The 21,901-nt window shown below is 43.8% G+C and overlaps 1 protein-coding gene across 11 annotated transcripts in view; it reads right to left on the reverse strand.

The window, feature by feature from the left end:
* Positions 1-21,901, reverse strand: part of NRXN3 (neurexin 3) — a 1,218,301-nt gene that overhangs the window by 864,304 nt on the left and 332,096 nt on the right. For all 11 annotated transcript variants that reach the window (XM_067532399.1, XM_067532391.1, XM_067532404.1 and 8 more), the window contains one exon: positions 2,571-3,009. In XM_067532399.1, coding sequence (XP_067388500.1) covers positions 2,571-3,009 — 439 coding nt within the window. The remainder of the gene's footprint in view (positions 1-2,570; positions 3,010-21,901) is intronic.

Consider the following 21,901-nt stretch of genomic DNA (forward strand, 5'->3'; position numbering starts at 1 on the left):
CGTTCTCTTGTAACAATATGCAGCATTTCCCAGCTAGAAATGGTGACGGATTTCATGGACACTAGTGGCATGAGGCTTCCCTGGGGATAGAAAGGTTACAGGATACAGGAGCGGATGCTAGGCATCCAAGTCTGAGCTGTCAGCTCTTGTCAGCATACAGTGAAGACATAGCTTTTGTTGCGTGGGCAGCCAGCACTGACTGAAGCACATGCATAGCCAAAGAGGACTGGAGATGCCAGAGGTTATCTGAACAGGACAGCCATCCTGCTTCCCAGCAGCCCTTTCCCTACTTCAGTACCTGGTAGTAGGGAGAACTTAGACCTTTACGGGTGACTCTGCTGAGCTCAACAGAGCTCAAGCTTTTCGATCCTTGGGAGAACTGGAAGAAAGGAAATGATCTAATGAGGGCTGGGTGGCTCACAAATGAGAATGGAACGTCCAGTTCACTGGCTCATATCCAGCCCAGGTCAAAACCAGTTGTCAGTTATTAAAGTCTAACGGCTATTTGACTGCCTCTGTGAAATGAGTCTGTTGTTTCTCAGTCCAGTTTCTAGCGAGCGGGCGTTCGCCTCACAAAAAGGACTGGACCTAACTGGACTCCTTGTTGGCAATCAGCAGAAAAGTTAAGAACTGAACCGAATCATGGAGACTGAATTCCCTTCCCATCCCTAGCAGAGACCCCTGGGGTCTGACTGGTTGATGCACACTGAAGGGGGGACGTGAGGGAACTCTCGGAGCTGGTGCCCGTTACCTTGCCAGAAAGGACATCAGTCTGTAGGGCTCTCAATTCAGCACTTTTCACCAGCACAAAATTCAGTTTAAAAAAAAAGAAAAGAACAAGTCTGTTCATTGTTGTTCAACAAAGCACATTTAATTTCGAGTCTGTTATCTCTGATCAGGTTTCAGGCAATCAATAAACCTTTCTGCTGAGCAACAAACAGGCCAGCCTGCAATCTGCCTCTACGGGGAGCTCAGGTGACTTCTCCTAGGGGTAATGTCAATCTCAGCCATCATTATCCTCCAGAATGTGCTCCTCTCTGGTTGGGCTTTTACAAGCCATTTCAGTTAGGACTTTGCTTTTTCATCTTTTCTTCTTACTCTGCAGCTCCTGGTCGGGGGACCAGGTATGCTCCATGTGAGCATGCAAAACTGTAGGCGCTAATGAATGCTACTAATTGAGTTTATCCCTGCAAGTTAATTAGATTCTAGCAAATCTACAGAAATAATTTATTTATTTACGTCTTCATTTGTAAAATGCTCCTGTCGATGTCGCTAGGTGCTAATGGAATAAAATTACATACATTAAACCTAGAAAGGCTCAATGTCAAACACAAAGAAACTCCTTTAAACTATCATGGAAACAACCAGTTCTTCAGGCCAATGCCTGGGTAAAGAAAGAAGCTATGCACTGGTCCCTAAAAGTCAGATCTTTTGAAAAATCAGGAGAAGCAAATTCCAACATGGAATACCCTCTGCTGAGAATTCTCTATTGCTAGCCCCAAGAAGCACAAATCTAGGACCTTTATATTAAGGAGACCACAGGTCAAATCCCAGACCTAACCACAAATGTAGGCAAAATTCCCTTTACAGTAACATATGGCCAGACAGTCAACTCCTGATGATCTAGAAGTTGGAGCCCAACGGTTCACATATTCACAAGGATCAAATTGTAGATATGATTATTTCACTCTCTAATTTATTTGGAGTACAATCATGGGTATATGTTATCTTGCTCTGCAACTTCAGAAACAAAGAAAATACCTCTGGAGCCTAGATAATATGGTGATGGGCATATAATTAAAAATATATTCTGTTAGTTGAAATTCTAAAAGTGAAAAGGAGGAAGGAAGACTCAACCAGACATTAAAAAAGAGACTCAAAGAAGGACTTTCACCCTAAGAAATACTTTGGAAAGGGAGAGTCTAGCTAGGAGTAAAGGAAGAATCCTTATTCAAACAGAGATCTGCAAGAACATCAAAGGAAACAGAAGAGAATAGGGCATATTTATATTTACAGGAGACCAACTCCTTTTTCTTCCTTGTCACGACAAATTTTCCACTAGTTTGGAAGTTTCTCCCTGTTAATTGTTACCTAGTCTCATTTTGTCCCCATATGCTATATAGACCCAGGAGAATATTGCGTCAGACCCTGAAGTTCTTACTCAGTTTCTACTCAGCACTTACTCCCTGTGACGTCAATGGGGAGTTAGTTGGCATAAGGATCAAGTAATAAAATTCATTAAAAACCTGACCTCAAGACTTGGCCCACCAAGAAGTGACCACTATGATGATGAACGTGATGACCGAACTAGGTGCAGATTAAGTAGAGTTAAAGTGTAAGATCCCGAAGGGCTACTTATAAAGGCTTTTTCTGTGTGGCAATGTAAGAACATTTCATAGACACCTGCCCTTTGAAATGCCTCCTGTTCTGCTAGGTGAATTTCTTTAAGTAACCCTGAGTTCTTGGAAAAAAGCTACTGCCTTCTTGGAGTAGGAATTTTAAAGGACCAGGACTTTATACACCCCCACCAGAGGAGAAAGAGGAACCTATTTAAGATTTTATCCTCCTACCTGATCTGCCATCTCGCTGGATATCCACATGATACCACTCTCCGTCATTGGCTTTCTTCTGGGTGGCTTTCACCTTGATGGTGCCGGAGCCCATATCGAGCAGCAAGTAAAGATTCCCATCTAGCAACTCCACTGCAAAGAAGTCTACCTTGGTGTTCTTTTGGCTCCTGGCATCCTTTCTCTCTTGGGGCTTGCCATGGGTGAAGAGGATCAGGCCATTGGGCTCAGTGGTGCGGAAGTCAAAGGAGATGGAGCCCATCCGCTTGGTGTTCCACTTAGGCAGGCTGATGTAGGCCTCGGGTGTCTCAAAGCTGATGGGATCCAGCGTGGCCACATTCTCACATGTGAACTTCACCTCCCCGTAGATCTTCATCTTGGTGTCACTGATCCTTGCCAAACGAGACAGCTCCAGACGGATGTCATTATTCTTATAAACAACCTGTCAGAGGCAAAAATATACACCAGACATCAATTCTGCAACCAATACAAATGCTCCCCAATCTCTTCCAGGCATGGGAGAGATGCACTCAGAAAGGCTTTGGGGAGTGGAGGTGAGACCTTGGGAGAATCCTTACATGGTGACAGAGGGGGAGGACAGTGCTAGAATGATGCCTGGAAACAACAACTGGTGCACTATAAATACCATAGATCAGAATGTCAGAAGAGAAAGCTTATTGGAGGTCAGGGAGCACAATAACCCCACTGCATATGCTGCCATTAAGGATCTAGTCCATAATATACAATGTGTGGCTGGGATCTTGCTGCTTCATTTGTATAGACCCCACTATAAAAGCATATGACAGGGTTTACCCTTAGTGTGCATATACACAAGCCTCCACAGGAAAATCTGTACCACCACTGCAGTTTCTTTATTACTCCCATAAAGTCACTTAAACATTGCAGCGTGAGTGCTAAAATTTCACTTACATTACAGTTGCTATGAAATATTGGTGAGTGTACTCTGGGTCCTGAACAGTCATAACCTCCCCGCACAAAACAAACAAAACTAGCCTGAACTTTTCTCTCACCACGAAATCTTAAAACACAGTATCAGTCGTAAAACCTTACAACAGTTTTGTTACGCTATCCCAGAGGCTGACATCCAGTCAGCACGGGGAGCTCAAGTAAACTAAAGAATCCTTTTTCCAGAATCAGTCAGACACAACTGAGTCACTACTGGAAAGGGAGGAAAGCCACATTGGCTTGTGGTGTCTGGGAGATCAATCTGCAACAAACATAAAAGGATAAAAGTAGGAGGGGTCGGGTGGCAAAATTCTAAAGTAGATAAACCAGGAATATTTTTTTTTTAAAGGAGAAATCTGTATCCACTTAGGACTTCACAGCTCTCACTTGGCTTCACGCAGTACCCCCTCCGAGTTTCACAATGGCATTTGGGATAAAACTCAGATCCTCCTGCTCCAAAAGAACAAACCCTTACCTCTTGAGCTAAAAGACACACTTGATGGAAGTTTTTTTCTAAGGACCAATGACACAGTCAAGTAATTCTGATTTCATCCAGTAGAGGGCAGTAGTGACACATAAATGTTGGTCACTTTGTTACAATATTCCTAATTATAGCATTCTGCACCTTCAAATTTCTTTACAAACGTTAATGAATTAATAGCCAAAAGGGGGAATCCCAAAAGGGATTAACAATTTAGTTGTTAAAAGTTTAACAGATCAAATATATTTTAGTCCTTAGATGATACTAGCCCTAAACCTTGAATTTGATGATTGTGTCACAACTTCAGTGCTCTCTGGTGTCATTTCTGTAGAGTGGCTGGGTGTCATTGGGATATACGACAGTGGAGACCAAAACCTTATTTCTAATGTCAACTCTCTGTAAATCCGCTAAAAACAAATTATATGCACCAATTTTATGACACAAAAGTGACACTGGCTTCCACTTCAAAGGGCAAATACATCTGTTTATAACTCTTTTTACTTCTCTACGTGCTATATGGAAGGACAGGGGGTTATACTAGATGACCCTTGTGGTCCCTTTTAACCCTATGATTCTGCGACTGAAAGGGTTGTTTTGTTTGCATAGCTTTAGTTTAAATGGGGGAGGGGTCTCAGCTTTTTTTTTGCCTTAGAAATTCACATGCTGTTTTTCCTCAAAATTCTATGGTCAACTGGAGAACTAGTAGGGGCATGATATCACACCTGAAAGGAGAGTGAAACAAACTATGTGAAAGGGACAAGGATTGTATACGATTATTTAACTCCAGGAAAACGCTTATGAGAAAAACTCTTTTGTGGAAGATCCACAAAACTTTGCCCCTTGAACTGAACACTAAGAAAGCTCCCCCCTCCAGTTTTCTGAACCTCCCAGAAGTACTACAGCAAAATAAAACAATTTCCCCGATATTTCTAATTCAAAGAACAAGCACATAAACAGGGTTTAAAAAAAAACCAAACACCCCCTTTCTATATTTGTAAAGTAGCAGGGGGAAAAAGGGAGGGGGGGGCTGATTCTGAGCCCTCCTCAATCCTTTTTGTGCCAATCTGGCAGCCCAGACTTGATGGAGCCATGGTTTAACTCACCAGTTTAGAATCTGGCTTGCATAGTGGAATCTTAGAGTGGTGTGAAGCTCACATAGCTGGCTCTATGTCAACCACTCTTAGACTGATCCTGGCATATGATGAGGTCTGTGGATAAGAGAGGACATGGCCAGACTGTCCTGTTCTTTGGTGATCCTGGAATAGCAGAATACCCCTGGAAGTCTCCCAACAGTCATATAACAAAGCAACCCTGAGACTGCTCTAAGACGCACTGGAGGGAAAATTGTCCCAAGTCTCCTCCAGGGCTGAGGGACAGAAAGGTGGCTTGATGCCACTTTTGTTCCAGCTCCTTGGGGCCTGTGTTAAGTGCTGCTTGGCCAGATCACGGGATCTGGGCCAGTGATTCTGGCCTGTATTTTTCCTATGTAAATAATCTGTAAGAGGAAAACAGACATATGTAAGGGACAAAACACCATCACACTAAAATGCGTCAGAATGCTGAGTCCGGAACACACAGAAATCTTCCCAATTTGAGAATGGGACTTCTGTCTCGTAATGGAATATCCCACCTCTTGACTGCTTATCTGGACCTCCAGGTTCGCCTTATGAACTCTCAATTATTGCACACCTCACCAAGTCTTCTGGTGTCTGAATATGTGGCCATAAATAACTAGTCTCACCACTCTCCTGTCCTCTTTTCATTGAATCATAGCAATTACCCCTTCAGTACTTAATGAAGCAGCACTATTGGGCCCTGAGAACACAAGTCATTCAAATGGAATGAAGGGCATGCTGATAGTAATTATTACAAATTGGAAGCTAGAAATTGTAGAAAATTGATAAGGGAAGCTAAAAGACACAAGGCAGACCCCCCCCATGATCAGTAGAATTAAGAACAATAAAAAGGAGATTTTTAAGTATATCAAGAACAAAGGAATCCTGACAATGGTATTGGGTCCATTACTAGATGGAATGGTAGAACTGTTAATAGTAAAGCAGAAAAGGTAGAAGTATTCAATAAATATTTATGTTCTGTATAAACTATAATTCAATAATTCTATACTATAAATATAAAAATTCTGTATAAATATTTATGTTCTGTATATGTTTTGGAAAAAGCCAGAAGATATTTTCATATCTTATGATGAATGAATGATTGATTGATGATGAAGATGAAATATTATCCATTTAACAGTAACTATTAAACAGCAATTACTAAAGCTAGACATCTTTAAATCAGGAGGTCTAGATAACTTGCATCCAAGAATTTTAAAATAGTTGGCTGAGGAATTCTTTGGACCAATAATGTTGATTTTCAATAGGTCTTGGAAGCCTGGAGAAGGTCCAGAGGACAGGAAGAATGCTGTTGTGCCAATATTTTAAAAATGTAAACAGGACAACCTGGGTAATAATAGGCTTCTCAGCTTGAAATCAATCCCAGGCAAAATAATGGAACAGCTGATACAGACTTGATTAATAAAGAATTAAAAGGGTAATATAGTTAATGCCAATCAATGTGGGTTTATGGAAAATACATCTTGTCAAACTAACTTGATATCTTTTTGATGAGATTACAAGATTAATTGATAAAAGTAAAAATGGTGATGTAATGTGTTTAGACTTCTGTAAGGTGTTTGACTTGGTATCATACAACATTTTAATTGACACTAGAATGATTAAAAAAAATCAACATGGCACACATTAAATGGATTAAAAACTCTGTGACTGATCGGACTCAAAATGTAATTGTAAATGGGAAATCATCATTAACTGATTGTGTTTTTCTCGGGGTCTGAAAGGGATCAGTTTTGGACTTACACTATTTAACATTTTAATCAATGACCGTGAAGAAAACATAAAATCATTACTGATAAATGTTTGCAGATGAAACAAATATTAGAAGAGAAGTAAATACGGAAGGGGTGAGGGTAATTTAGATTGCTTGGTAAACTGGGCCCAAGCAAACAATATGCATTTTACTATGGCCAAATATAAAGTCCTACGTCTAGGAACAAAGAAGGTAGTCCACACTTACAGGATGGAGACTTTACCCTGGGAAGCAGTAACTCTGAAAAGGATTTAAGGATCATGGTAGATGATTAGCTCAATGTGAGCTCCTAATGCAACACTGTCACTGAAAGGCTAATGGGATCCTTGATTATATTAACAGAAGAACATCAAATAAGAGTACGGCGGTTACATTAACTCTGTATTTAGCACTGGTGCAACTGCTACTGGAATACCATGTCCAAGTCTGATGTCCACAATTCAAGAAGGATGTTAATAAATTGGAGAGAGTTCAGAGAACCAGAATAATTGAAGGATTAGGAAAAGTGGTTTATAGTGATCAACTCCAGGAGCTCAATCTAGTTATCTTAACACAGGGAAGATTAAGGGGTGATTTGATCATAGTCTATTAGTACCTTCAAAGGGAACAGACATTTGATAACAGAGGGCTCCTCAGTGTTGCAGACAAAGGAATAACAAGATCCAATGGCTGCAAGTTGAAGCTAGACAAATTCAGAATAGAAATGAGGTGCACATTTTTTAACACTACAGAAATTAACCATTGGTACAACTTTCCAAAAGCTGTGGTAGATTCTCCATCACTGAAACTTTTAAATCAAGATTAGATGTTTTTCTAAAATACGTGCTTTGGTTCAAATAGAAACTAATTCAGGTAAGTCCTAGCCTGTGTTATGCATACTAGACTAGAGGTCAGACTAAATTATCACGATGGCCCTTTCTGGCCTTAAAATCTTGCTGTTCTCCTGAAATTAACAGTGATGCCACTAACCAATGCACCTTTCCAGTTACAGAGATGACTTAAAGAACTTGAAGCATTTGCCAGAGAAAACCTTCTGCAGGCTCAACATATGCAAGAGATTTCCTGTTACTGCAGAGCTCAGTTGAGAGAGTTTAAGCGAGGTGATAGGGTACTTTTACTAGTATTCAGCTCACAGTCTAAACTATTGGCCCACTGGCAAGGGTTTTTTGAGGTGGTTAGAAAGGCAAGCCACATCTATTATGAAATCTAACACCCAGAAAAAGAGAAAAAAAATCCAAATTTAGCATATAAACTTCTAAAGGCCTGGAAGGTCAAGGAGGGGCTTTTCATCAACTCCTGTCCCCCCGAATCTTCCCCCCGTCCAACAAGAACAAGAACCAAAACCCCAGACCCTAACAGAAAACATCTGCATGCCTGTAAAGATGGGAGAAGCCTTACAACCTGAACAAAGGACACAAGTCCAGCAACTAATGGACTTGTTCCCCATCATCTTCTCATCTACTCCAGGAAAGACCCACTTGATCTCTCATCATATTGAAATAGCACCAGGAAAAAAGTGAGGGAAAACCCTCAGCGCCTCCCTGGGAAAATGTGGAACATAGTCCATCAGGAGCTTCAAGCAATGTTAGACCTGGGAGTGGGGGAGATGTCCTGGGCCCTAAACTGGGTGGACGATAAATTTCTGTATAGATTTCTGCACAGTGAACGTGGATATCTAAATTTGACGCCTATCCCATGCTGAGGGTAGATGAGTTACTGGACCAGTTGGGGCAGCCAAGTATACATCTACCACTGACCTTACCAAAAGTTACTGACAGATCCCTCTTACACCCGACTTCAGGGAAAAGACAGCTTTTTCCACACCCCTTGGCTTGAACCATTGCTGTACCATGCCATTTTGACTCCACAGTGCAGCTGCAAGCCTCCAGAAGTTGATGGATAAAAATCTTGCAACCTCATGAACAATATGCTGCCATCTATTTGGATGACATTGTCATCTATAGCCAGAATTAGGGGGACTATCTGAAACAAGTAACAGCGGTACTTCAATCCTTCGTGGACGCAGGAATAAGAGCCAATACGCCGACAGACAAGATTAGTTATCATGAGGCTATGTGCCTAAGGTACACAATAGGAGGTGGCCAGCTGTGACCCTTGGTGGACAAAGTCTATGATTTGATGAGCTGTCCTAACCCTTCAACAAAAAAACAAGCGCAACGATTGATTTCTGGGATTAGCAGGGTACTACTGACATTTTATCTAAGGGTTCACCACCATTGCAGTTCCCTTAACAGACCTCATAAAAGAGGGCAACCTCCGGAAAATATGACGGCTGGAAACCTGTGACAAGGCCTGACATTCAACAGGTTCTTATGTAGAGAGTCGGTCCTTTTCAGCATGCATTTTTCAAAAGAGTTCCCTCTAGAGACATCTCAAATGTGGGGCTGTGGACAGTGCTCTTGCAAAAGTTCAAGGGAGAAGAGCATCCAATACTATATATCAGTAGGAAGCTATTCTTCAGAGAGAAAACATAATCATACAAAAAAAGAGGGGCTAGTGGTGAGATGGGCCATGAACTCCTTATTTTACTACCAGTTGGGAAATCCCTTTTCATTAATTACAGACCACACAGCGGTCCAATGGTTGAACACAATGAAAGAGACCAACCACTGAACAATGAATTGGTATTGGTCACTACAACCTCTTAAGTTCAATGTCCATTACTGAGCTGGAAACACTCACCAGAATGATGACTTTATCCTGTGATGGGGGAGCCCCCACATATGATTTGAACACCCTTACTCCTATCCTGAGGGAGCGAAGGAGTGATGGGTTGTATAAGCCCCACACCAGTGATGGAGTTAAAGAGTTGCTGTGGACAAGGTTGGCTCTGCCCCTCCAGCCTTGTGAATCATGTCAGAGGTGGAAAAAGGGCTTAAAAGCAGGAAGTCCCAGAGAATTGCTGAGCAGCTCTGGGAGAAAGCAGTCAGCAGCTCTACAGCTCCCAAGAGGGACTCCTGGGAGCCTTCAGGGGAACTTCTTCAGGAACGCCATTCACTGATCCCCTTCTGCCTAGTAGGAGATAACATGTTCTGGTTTACCAGCCAGGAAGGACAGGCTCAGGAAGCCTCAAGGTGAGCCATTAGGAGTTGGTACCCCTAACCCTTTCAGGATTAGGGAATCAGGGAGTAGGGGAGTGGGAGTTAGAAGCCCCACCCCTTTCATGCATAGTTGGACTAAGTGACTCCATTTTGTATCACAGACCTTGCTTATGCAGATGGATGCACCTAAGGAATTTTCAGAGTCTAGACAGTAGGAGGCACTCACCCATAGCCTTAGAATGTGACATCTGGTCAGTAAGGTAATTTAGGACACAACTATGGTGGGTCTGATCTAACTTAATAGGGGACTGCGAGAAGCGCAAACTAGAAAAGGAGACCCCAGCACACATCTGAAAGACAATGGGGAAAGATGTTAGCTACAAAGACCATGTCTCCAAAGAAAAGTCAAACTTGTTTTGCCAGGCTGGGAGCTTGGAGATAAAAGAGACTGAACAATTTTTAAAGTGTATTCTTCCTGAAGCATGGGGAAGAAATGGTTTGTGCGTTATGGACTATGCCAGCCAGACGTTAGGAATCTTGGTGTGTGGGTCTGAAGGAAGCCCAGACATCCCAGGATTCCCATGTGGAAGATGGTTAGGTAGCCGGTAAATTAGACATGTGTCATCTGCTTTAAGACCTGTTTTCTCTGAAATGCTTTTTTTCTAACAAATACTACTTTGCTTTATGGAGGCTGTCTGGTTACTGTGTTAACTACCGGCATTGCTCCTGGAGGAACCAAAACCGCAGGGTCTGAGCCTAAGTCAGACGTGCTGAGGTAATTATGGTTTGTGTCAGAAGACTGCAATCCAGGGCCCAGTCTGAGATGGGGAGAATTATATGTTTCCACCCAGAGCCAGATGACAGCTAGAAGCCTGAAACTTGGCAGGGCTGCACTCAATGAGACTAGGAAGGGTCAGAGGTGCAGTTTGCCCAGGAATGTTCCTAACCTCTTTTTGCTTGAGGCCCCTGTTGGGACAGACTGGTGGGTAGGCATTTTCCCCTCTCTACTGTTCTCTGCCCTTCTCATCCCAGTACATATGCTCCTGCAGCTAAGCTGCATATTGCAAGAGCAAAGACAAGATCCTGGGCTGAAGAGCTGGTTCTTGAGCCTGCTGCCCAGAATACATGAGCTGCTCCTTGGGCCAGCTTTATTAAGAGGATCTGCAGGAAAAGGGAGAGAAGGTTGTTTTCAAGGTCCTGCCCACCAGGAGCACATTTGTAGGGGTATATGAGAATAGATCCACACACATGCAGCTTTCCACACTCCCACTGCTCCACTTTACGCCATCCACCCCTGGACTAATCTGGCATCATCCAGGTTGAGAAACACAGTGCTTGAGTGATTGGTCATTGAATACTTGGTGACTGAGTCACCAAAACTAATTGTTGCAGCACAGGTACACCTACCTCCAAGATGGGGCATTGAAGTCAATACTGAGTCAGAGAGGAGAGCACCACCTATTGAGATACCCACAGCATATCCTGCAACAGAGTCTCCTAGCACCATCCTTGGGTATTGTTTCAGTTGCGACTTAGTGGGAAGAGCACCAGCAATTAAATCACCAGTGTGAAAATACAAATGCTGTCCAACTTCCAAGTACTTGTCCAGTTTTTCTGGAGTGCTCCCACCCCTTTTCCCCACTTACACTAAAACTCCTTCACGTTAAAGGCCTTTGTCTGCACTCAGAAACAGCCCCATTCAGCAATCGGTGTTCCTGCAAAAATGGTGATCCCTAAGCATAGACAAAAGCAAACCAGGCTGTGCACAGACAGAGTTAATCTTTGGCTAAATCCATTTACATTCCTGCATTTTCTTCTCTACTCTTATGGTCAACATCAGCCACACCACTTGCTGAATGGGGCTATTCCTGAATATAGACAATGCCAGAGATCCCTGGAAGTTTCCTATTTTGGTGTTAGATGCCCCCTTCCAAAATAGAATCCCTTCCCCTTCAGCTGAAATCAGTTTGATTCTGTCCAAAATCTGATCTGTGTCACACAAGTTCTGGATGCCTGGGGAAAGAGTCAAGTAGCCTCCTCCCATTTTAGACATACACATACACTGTACAATCCTCCTTGTAAAGAAGCTACATGAAGGGAAAGATGAGGGGGTGGAAAGTCTGAAGTATTTCAGGGGGTTCAAGACTCAACCTGTATTCACCCAAACTTAAACAAATAATAATTGTACCCTCATACCATGAAACTGTCACACAGGGAATAAAAGTATTTCCCTTTCCCATCAGTGTCAATTCCCAAGATACAGATGTGTCTTAACAAAGGCTTCCACCTTGATAACTCAGTCTGCCCCTCGCTTAATGAATCAGACAGGAGGCAAGCAGGCTTCTCAGGAAGGAGCTAGAATAGACACAGAGAGGCCTTTGGTAATCATCAGTGAGAGAAACCAAGAAAGCACATGACACTTTAACAGGGTGTAGGGAAAACAGGGTATCTATAGTATGGTTTTCTTTATATCAGTTGGGGAAGAGTTTGTTGTAAGCTGAGCTATACACACAAGAGGGCAATTTAGTATCAAGACTCCTTCAAAATGGGCAACTTTACTAGTCTGAAGCGCTTAAGGAATTTCTCCTGCCCAACCTGAGCTAAGCAGCTCTGCTCCCGGGTTAATGAAAGCCCTAATCAGATGGCTTTTCATAACAGTCATAAGAGCCTCTTTGCAATCAAGTGAAGATGCAGAGAGCGAGAAGGGGAGAGAGCGAGATAATATGCCAGGCTTGGCAGGTAGCCGATAATGAATTCATTTCAAGGCTGGCAATATTAAGTAGGAAACAGCCTTGGGTGCTGGCTGCCCCTAGGCATGCCCCTCCGCCCCCCTTGGGTAATGCACATTTGCTGTTAGTCTGCCAGTCACCAGATCATAGAATCATAGAATATTAGAGTTGGAAGGGACCTCAGAGGTCACCTAGTCCAACCTCCTGCTCAAAGCAGGACTAACCTCAGCTATATCATCCCAGCTAGGGCTTTGTCAAGCCTCAGCTTAAAAACCTCTAAAGATGGAGATTCCACCACCTCCCTAGGTAACCCATTCCAGTGCTTCACCACCCTCCTAGTGAAAAACTTTTTCCTAATGTCCAACCTAGACCTCCCCAACTGCAACTTGAGACCGTTGCTCCTTGTTCTGTCATCTGCCACCACTGAGAACAGCCTAGCTCCATCCTCCCTGGAACCCCCTTTCAGGTAGTTAAAGGCTGCTATCAAATCCCCCCTCATTCTTCTCTTTTGCAGACTAAACAAGCCCAGTTTCCTTAGCCTCTCCTCATAAGTCCTGTGCTTCAGCCCCCTAATCATTTTTGTTGCCCTCCACTGGACTTTCTCCAACTTGTCTACATCCTTTTTGTAGTGGGGGGCCCAAAACTGGACACAATACTCTAAATGCGGCCTTACCAATGCCGAATAGAGGGGAATGATCACTTCCCATGATCTGCTGGCAATACTCCTCCTAATGCAGCCCAATATGCTATTAGCCTTCTTGACAACCAGGGCACACTGCTGACTCATATCCAGCTTTTTATCCACTGTTACCCCCAGGTCCATTTCTGCAGAACTGCTGCCTAGCTCGTCGGTCCCCAGTCTATAGCTGTGCATGGGATTCTTCCTTCCTAAGTGGAGGACTCTGCACTTTTCTTTGTTGAACCTCATTAGATTTCTTTTGGCCCAATCCTCCAGTTTGTTTAGGTCCTTCTGTATCCTATCCCTACCTTCCAGGGTATCTACCACTCCTCCCAGCTTAGTGTCATCCGTAAACTTGCTGAAGATGCAATCTACCCCATCTTCCAGATCATTAATGAAGATGTTGAACAAAACTGGCCCCAGGATCGACCCCTGGGGCACTCCGCTTGTGACCGGTTGCCAGCTAGACATGGAGCCATTGATCACTACTCGTTGAGCCCTATGCTCTAGCCAGTTCTCTATCCATTTTATAGTCCATTCATCCAGCCCATGTGTGATGTCCCCATTATCACACAAACGGCAGCTGAAGTGAATTTCTGCTAGTCACAGTTTCAGGTTAACTGGTTTTTGGGCCATAGTTTGTTCACCTGCTAAATATTAGGGCATGTCTTCGTTACTTTTGTGGGCAGTAGGCCAGGGTGTGAGTTGACAGAACACTAGCCTGCTGCACACTTAGTCACCCTGTGGACCCTGTCACTATGCACTAAAAGTTCTTTAGCAAACTTTGACATACTCCTGTTTCCAACAGCAGTGCATTACAGTGCCCTACAGAACTTTTAATGTGCAGTAGCAGGGTCCACAGGGTGACAATGTGTGGCAAGCCAGTGTGCTTGTGAGACACCAAAAGGAGTGACAGCGAGTGAGGGAGCTGCCAGCAGGAGATCTGAAGCCTGGAGCCAGCTTGCTAAATGAGCTGACCAGAGACACCTGGCACAGGGAGGGACCCCGCGAGCAGCTGGTTCCTTATAAGAGAGCTGAAACAGTTGTCTGAGGGAGCTGACTCTGAGAGCTATTCAGAGGAGTCAGCATTGAGCAGGACAGCTGCAAGTCAAACCCCCAGGCTGGTCATCCCCTAAGAACTCATAAAAAAGGAATAGGACTAAATGAAGGGACTCTCCCGCTCATCTAGGCTCTGAGGTAAGAGCCATGCCTTGGGAAAGATTTTTGTGACTCCAAGTTCTACTTTTGGATTATTGTCTGGATAAACTCTGACGCCTATAAAGATGGTGATTGGACAAACAAGTGTGTGGAAACTCTGAGTGGGAGAATAAAGGGCAGAGCAGAAGCACCCTGGCTGGAAGAAGGCACATGGGAGCAGCCCACTCTTCCACATATGGTACCAGAAATGGAGTCTTGAACCTCTCCTCCTCCACGAGAGGCCAGGGAGGAAATTTTATGATTAAAGAATAATGATAGAGCAACAACAGGCTGAGAAGGAGCAAAACCATCAGTTCCAAGAGGTCTTACTGGTCACCCAGCAGTGCATGCAGGATGCCCAATGGGCTGAACGGGAAAGAAATCAGCAGTTCCAGGCTGAGGTCATGCAAGGCCCTCCCACAAGGATGTTCCCTGCTGAGACTCTCCCAAGGCCCAACCTAACCAAACTGATTAACTGCAATGTCTCTGAAGCCTTCCTGACAACGTTCGAGCGGGTGGTGGCCACCACTGGCTGGAAGAGGAACTCCTGGGTCACCCACCTTCCCAGTTACCTGACTGGGGATGCCTAGGTTGCTTACAGGGACTTAAGTACAGAGGAAGTCCAGTTCTACTCCACCCTGAACCCTGCCACATTGGATCGGCTCACACTCTCCCCGAGGTATATTGGAGGAAGTCTTATGAGGAACCATTCCCAAAAGGGGGCCTCCCACAAGCTATTGCCCAACAGTTCCACAATTTGGCTACTCACTGGCTAACCCCAGAAATCAAGACATGGATGACCACTGAGACCTGACACTTCAGTATTTCAATAAGCATCAAAATTACCTCTTAGCTCACACAAAGGCATCTCTGCTCCTCAAGAGAATTATTTAGGATATCTGAGCACGTTCACCAGTTCCTGCAGATTCTTATTGGTTGTCCCAATAAGGAAAAGGTTGCATAACTACTATCTGAGATCAGTCCTTGGGGAACACAGGATATCATCCTACATCTCCAGACATCTGCCTCACCTACTACCTTGGATCCATGCCAGAACACAGACTAATTATTACCCCCATGCTCCTCAAATATTAAGTGCTTCACTGGAGTAACTTCTAAGACTTTTCACCATAATATCCAGCTAAGCTTCACTTAAGAGAGACAAATTAGAAAATTGTACTCTGAAAGCCCCTGCAGCCCGCAAGAGGAAAAAAAATAACTTAAAAGTAACTTTTATGTGTTTACATCTGACTTGAGTAATACAATAGCAAACTTTTGCTACGTTGAGCTTGTTATTTCTGTACTTGACAATGAATACCGTTAACTGAATGAAATGTGAAATGTTCCACTATATAAATTTTGATTGGTTTTGCATGGCAATATATGAACTACAGAAATGCATTCTTTTGTGATATGACCTGCTTTTTTTTTGATTTTTTGCTTTTAGTAGGTAGTAATAAAGATAGAATTTTATTTACTATGTGCGTGGAGTCCTGTGTCCTTTGTTTTGGACTACAGTGAATTAATTTGGGATATTTCTGTAGGAAAAGTCAGTCTTCTGATAAAGCTTTTCAACAGTTTAAGACTGTTTAATTTGGTTTCTGGGTGACTAATAGACCCTACAATGGCACCTTGATACTAAAGCAATGGGCATATTAGAAAGGATATAGATTCAATTAGATAGAGACACCTATGATCTTATTGCACAGAGTGGGAAGAATTTCCCTAGTTTAATACTGGAGAGGCCAGGGCAAAGGCATTTTTAAAGGTAGCTTAGTGCTGCTGAAATTTGCTAGATTAGCCCCAATGACCAAAGTTTCCTGTTCATTGACACAAAAGGTACAGCATAGTAATGTTAGACTTCACAGAGCTCCTGCCCTCTGCCTGCATGCCTCATTCTTGACCTGAATGGATTAATTCTTGAGGAGGTCAGTCTCTGTGGCCCACTCACTCCTTGGACTCACACCAGATAGCTGAAGGAGTGAATGGGCCAGAGACACTGTGGCCCAATTTGGTAAGACAGTGAAAAAGTAGTTTAGAAAAAAACTAAAATACTCATTAAAAAATAGGGAAAGATTTATCTGACAGTAGTGACATGAAGAACAAATATAGAGAAACTGAGAAACAATGGACAATGATAATCCCTAGGACAAAATAATGCATTATAATAATAAAAAGGGAGGGAGGGAAAGAAGGAAGGTGTGCACACACATATGCATATGCATGTTCATGCACTGCCCCCTTCAGTGGATGGAATCAGAACTACACAACTATGTATCATAGACCATCTATTGCTAATAGCTAAGTAAAATTATCCTGTGGCACAAGTACTAGGCCTGTGTGCATTTAGAGCAGCAGGACTGGAGCTCTATCCCTGTTGTTGCCATTTTGAGTGACTACAGTGACAAATGTGAAGACCTAAGTAGCTATTAGTTTGTTAGAACACTTTATTACACGTGGCACAGATAGTGGCACCTCTTCTTAAGAAGACTGTCTAACATTTACCATCACAAGACATTGTCTTCATTGTTTATAACTTTGCCAAGCCTAAAGTGCTGATCTGATCTGTTCTATGCTGGGACAGCCCCCATGCTGATTTTTTTGGTTCAAGTTTCAGAACAAGCGTTTCAGCTGTTTCACAGAAGAGATTAAGATAAAATACATTGCTTTGCCTTTCTTAAAAAAACATCTACAACTTTTTAATGGAGAAGTTCTAGTGCCATCCTGCTTTGCAGCAGGGATTTGACATTTGGCAGATTTGACATCTGGTGCCTTTTGCTGTCCTGGTGGAAAAAACACCCAGATTTATCCAAGTTATAAGCCTTTGAAAAATCTCAGCTTGCATATGTTCAGGAGCCACTTGTTACAGCTCTGTTACAGCAGCTAAATTCTCAAAGGTTCTGTATCTACTGAAGATCTTCTCATAGCTCCTACACGCCAACAGGAATGTGCATGTACCATCCCCACAGAGCAAGTGAGCATACTCCACCTCAGATCTGCAGGGGCTGAGCAGGACTGTATCTGCAATTGTTCCTCCTACATGCCAGGGGCCACTGTGGCACCAGGCACCAAAACTGAGCAGTGAGACAGTCTGTCCTGAGTTTTCAGTGCTCTCTCTACTGACACCCAGCACAGAAGGGAAGGTGAAGGTGCCTCCTGACATGAGTGCAAAGGAGAAACAAGAGGGAGGCAGGGGAATAAATGCAGATGCAGGATGAAGAGACACATGAGAAGATGGGGAGTGAGAACAGAAAAGAAAGAGTCAAGAGCAGAGGGAAGGAAGAAAGGAGAGACAAGCTGCAGACAGGAACAGAGTGAAGGCCATAGCGCAAGAAGAGCGGGCAGGGCCGGACACAGGAGGATGTGAGCACAGGAAGATGTGGATGGGCAGAAGAAGTGAGGGTTGGGGAACATGGGCAAAATCCAGGGAAAAGGAAGGAGGAGCAGAAAGGGAGAGGGATGGGAACATCGGCAGAAGAGTCTGTATCCAGTAGAATACACTCCCCTCCAGAAGCTGTCATTGAACCCAGGACCCCTTAATCACAACATTCCTTTGCTGTGTAGAAAACTGCTGTGAAGCCCACTGGCAAAGTGTTTCACATCCCCCAGAAGATAATAGCCTTCTACTGATAAAAGTATTCTCAAGTAGCAGAATACTGCACTATGAATCTAAGATTTCAACCCTGGTGATGACCGATGTGATAATATGTTTCCACAGAACAGAATTTTTGTTTTAAATTTTTAAGTTTTTATAAGTTACATAAAATTACATTAAAAACAAACTACATTACAAGAACATTAAAACTGCAGAGTCAAGCCCTCAAAAGTTAGAAAAATGCCAAAACTGAAATTACCTGTATAACCTTAATTTGCTTCCCTGGGACATATTATGATACAGTCTTTAATTACATGGTTACATATTATTTTCCACAGGACTTTTGCATCACTCAATGCACAGGATGGACTGTGCTCTGGGAATGATTCAGGGCTATGTAGTGAAGGAGACTGTTTTCTGTCAAACCCCTGCCTCGTTTGTTGCAGAAGTTTGAAAATGTGTGGCAAATGAGGTAAGGGATTGTAGGCAGAGAAGGGATGGTCTCATGGTTAAAGCAGCTGAATGTCACCCTGGAGAACTGGATTCTGTTCCTGTCTCTGCCACAGAATTCCTGTGTAATGCTAGGCAAGTCACATAAACCAAAATTTTCACAGCAGCCATGATGTGTTCCTTGTTTTCTTGGTACCCAACTTGAGACAGCTGGAAGGTGATTTATAGAAGTGCTGAGCACTCACAGCTACAACTGAGGTCACCAGTATTCTGTTCTGAACATATAAAGGACCAAAATGCTAAGTACTGTGAAAAATGAGATCCTAGCTTCTCAAACGGGGCATCGAAAATTAGTTGATACGTGAAAATTTTGGTCTTAATCTCTGTGTAAAGTGGGGATAACACCATCTCATCTCATAATGAGGTTTCCTAACTTGGGAGAGCTTGACTTTGCAACCTTAACATTGTGTTAATTTAGGATTGTGGAAACAATATTATATACAGTTCACCATTATAAAAGCATATTTACCACAGTGTGGTATTTGAGTTTTAATTATATTACGCTGTATATTTATCTCACAGGCTCTACAGTTGTGGGTTGCCTCTCTAATTCCAAACTCATGCTGAAAACCTACACTCGACAAGCTAACCTGTCTAGCTTGGTTCAGTTATAACAATGTTGACTCCAAGGGAGAGAGGAGACATTTAGGATGGCCCAACAAGTTATTTAGGGTTTGAATCCATTTGCTTAGGGCATTGAAAGCAAGGTTAGACAATGTCCTAGCAAATAAATATCGTACTTGGTGAATATATAGTGTTTCACATCTACACAGTGCTGTGCAGATATCAACTAATTAATTGTCATAGGTAAGATTAAGAGTCTGTCATGGGTATTTTTTTAGTAAAAGTCAGGGACAGGTCGTGGACAATCAACAAAAATTCACAGAAGCCTGCAACCTGTCCCTGACTTTAACTAAAAATACCCTGGGGGAACAAAGAGTGCTGCTGGGGCTTGCAGCTGCTCCAGCCAAGCAGCTGCTCCTGAGGCAGGGGCTGATGGCTGCTGCTCCAGTCCCAGGGGCGCTGACCCTACCCCGGCTGCTGCTCCGGCGGGCCGGGGCAGAGGGGCTGGCTGCCGATCAGCTGTTCAGGGGCCTCAGGACTGGCCTCTGATTAGCTGTTCCAGCAGCCGCTGTTCTGGCAGCCCCAGGGCTGACAGTTGCTCCAGCCCTGCCTCAGAAGAAGTCATGAAGGCCCTGGAAAGTCACAGAATCCGTGACCTCCATGATAGAATCACATCTCTAGTCACAGGGAACAGACCGTTCTTCTTAGTGGAGCTGGTAACTGTGAATTTTCTGTCAAAATGATTTTCAAATGAAGTCAGTTTCCACAAAACTGAAATTTTCCATGGGAAAATTTTGATTTTTGCCCCCCCAAAATTGATTAACATGTGGTTAAAAAAATGCGTGTGGTTGAAAATGTTTTGCATTGGTTAGGGCAATAGACTAGGTGATTTAACAGGCCTTCATTGTCTAGACCGATGTGAAGGGCTATTCCGTTTGCTATTGATGCAGATGGGAACAGTACAAATAAGTTTTTTCCCCAAGGACATAAACCAGCCAGTACTTTTGTCTCCCTAAGACCTCAATACAGCATCCACCTATGTTTAAATATCAAGGCACAGTTCCTCAGAACAGCGACAAGCAACAGTTTCGCACCTGACTGCTTTGGTCTCCCACTGTCATTAATAAAGAAAGCCTCAACACTAAGAGGAAGAATTAGCAGCTTTATTGAATTTACTTAGTGCTGGGTGATGAACTCTCAGCTCAGCATCTCTTTCACTGGATTTCACTTAACTGAGGCCAAAGATGAGGGTCCAGGCTAATCCAACAAATGATATGTTCTTTAAACACCGACAAGTCTTAACCAGGCCGCAGAGGTAACCTCGGAGATGTGCCTCAGCTATTTTCTCTTTCCTGCTTGCCCAAGCGTGGGCCTCAGCCACACTTCCTTTGTTTCCATCGCAGTGCAGGAGAGTGGCTTAAAGCGACCTCCTGCTTATTCACGACCACCGAGGCCCCATCTACACTACCACTGTAACGAAGTACGGGAATGTGGCTACACCGCAGTCAAAAATTGCAGTATAGACAAGGTCTAGCTGATGACCCCCTGTAACTATGTTAAAATCCTGAATAGTTTAGGTTTCCAAAATGTCCAGGCCTGATGCTGTGTGAAAACTTCCTCACTTCCCTTCATCCAACCGCCACTCACTGTGGGGGAGCATCAGAGAGCCAGTTATGCTGCCCTCGTTCTGTTCCAACCTAGCCCCACAAGTCCCCTAAGCCTAGAGACCTTATGCTAGTGGAGGACAGGTGTAGCAGAGCAGAGCTCCCCCACAACTGCATCATGCTCCCAGCACACCCACTATACCGGGGGAGAGCAGTCAGAGCAGAATGAGGGCAGTGTAACCAGCTCCCTAACATTGCCCCCTGCAGCGAGTGGACAGTGGTAGCACTGGGATGGGAAGGATGAATGGGAAACTACACCCTCAAACTCCCACTTTTGATACTTCAAGGAGTGTCAGCAGCCCTTCTAAGATCCTGCCCTCCCGTATGCCCATTCACTAACATCTGATCCAGACAATCCAAGGGTCTTCTCAGTATGGCCAACAGAGTCCAGCCCTCCGGATGCCCTTCAGTCCTGACCTGCAACCTCCCTGCTAGTCCAATCCTGGCACCCCTCATACAGATATTCTCCTACTATTTAGCCTACGCCCAGCCGTAAGTAAAGAGATGCTTGTGCTCTGCTATAATACCTTAGTCTGTGAATTCTGTTGTGTAATATTCAGCTACCAAGCTACAGTAATGCATTACCCCACGGCCCCTCCACCAGCACTTTACTGCCGAGTTTGTGCTAGGTACCACCCCAGGCACTGCTGCAGGACCACAGCCCACAAGGTGCTACTAGTATTGGGTTCCAGTGCTGGCGAATGCAGGAGGCAGAGCCCAGTTAAGAGTCTGTTGCTTCCTTCAGCACAGCTTCAGGAATCTAGTCACATTCACCATGGCCCCAAATCCCATAGCTCATCCACTTGTCAGCAAGCCACCAGAATGTGCCAGCCAAAGCGCCGATCTGTGACGGAAGGACAAGGAGTCACATTTCGACACAACTAAAGATTGGTGAAGGGAGGCTGGGAGTATGGTGGCTCCCCCCAGATCTGCGGGCATGGTGCTGCCTGGCCTGCATATCAACCCCGAATAACAAACTGTTTTCCTGGTCCTGCTTT

Source organism: Emydura macquarii, unplaced genomic scaffold (assembly GCF_026122565.2).
Source record: "Emydura macquarii macquarii isolate MOO-44397 ecotype Brisbane River unplaced genomic scaffold, CSIRO-AGI_Emac_v2 contig_374, whole genome shotgun sequence".
Classification (NCBI taxonomy): domain Eukaryota; kingdom Metazoa; phylum Chordata; order Testudines; family Chelidae; genus Emydura; species Emydura macquarii.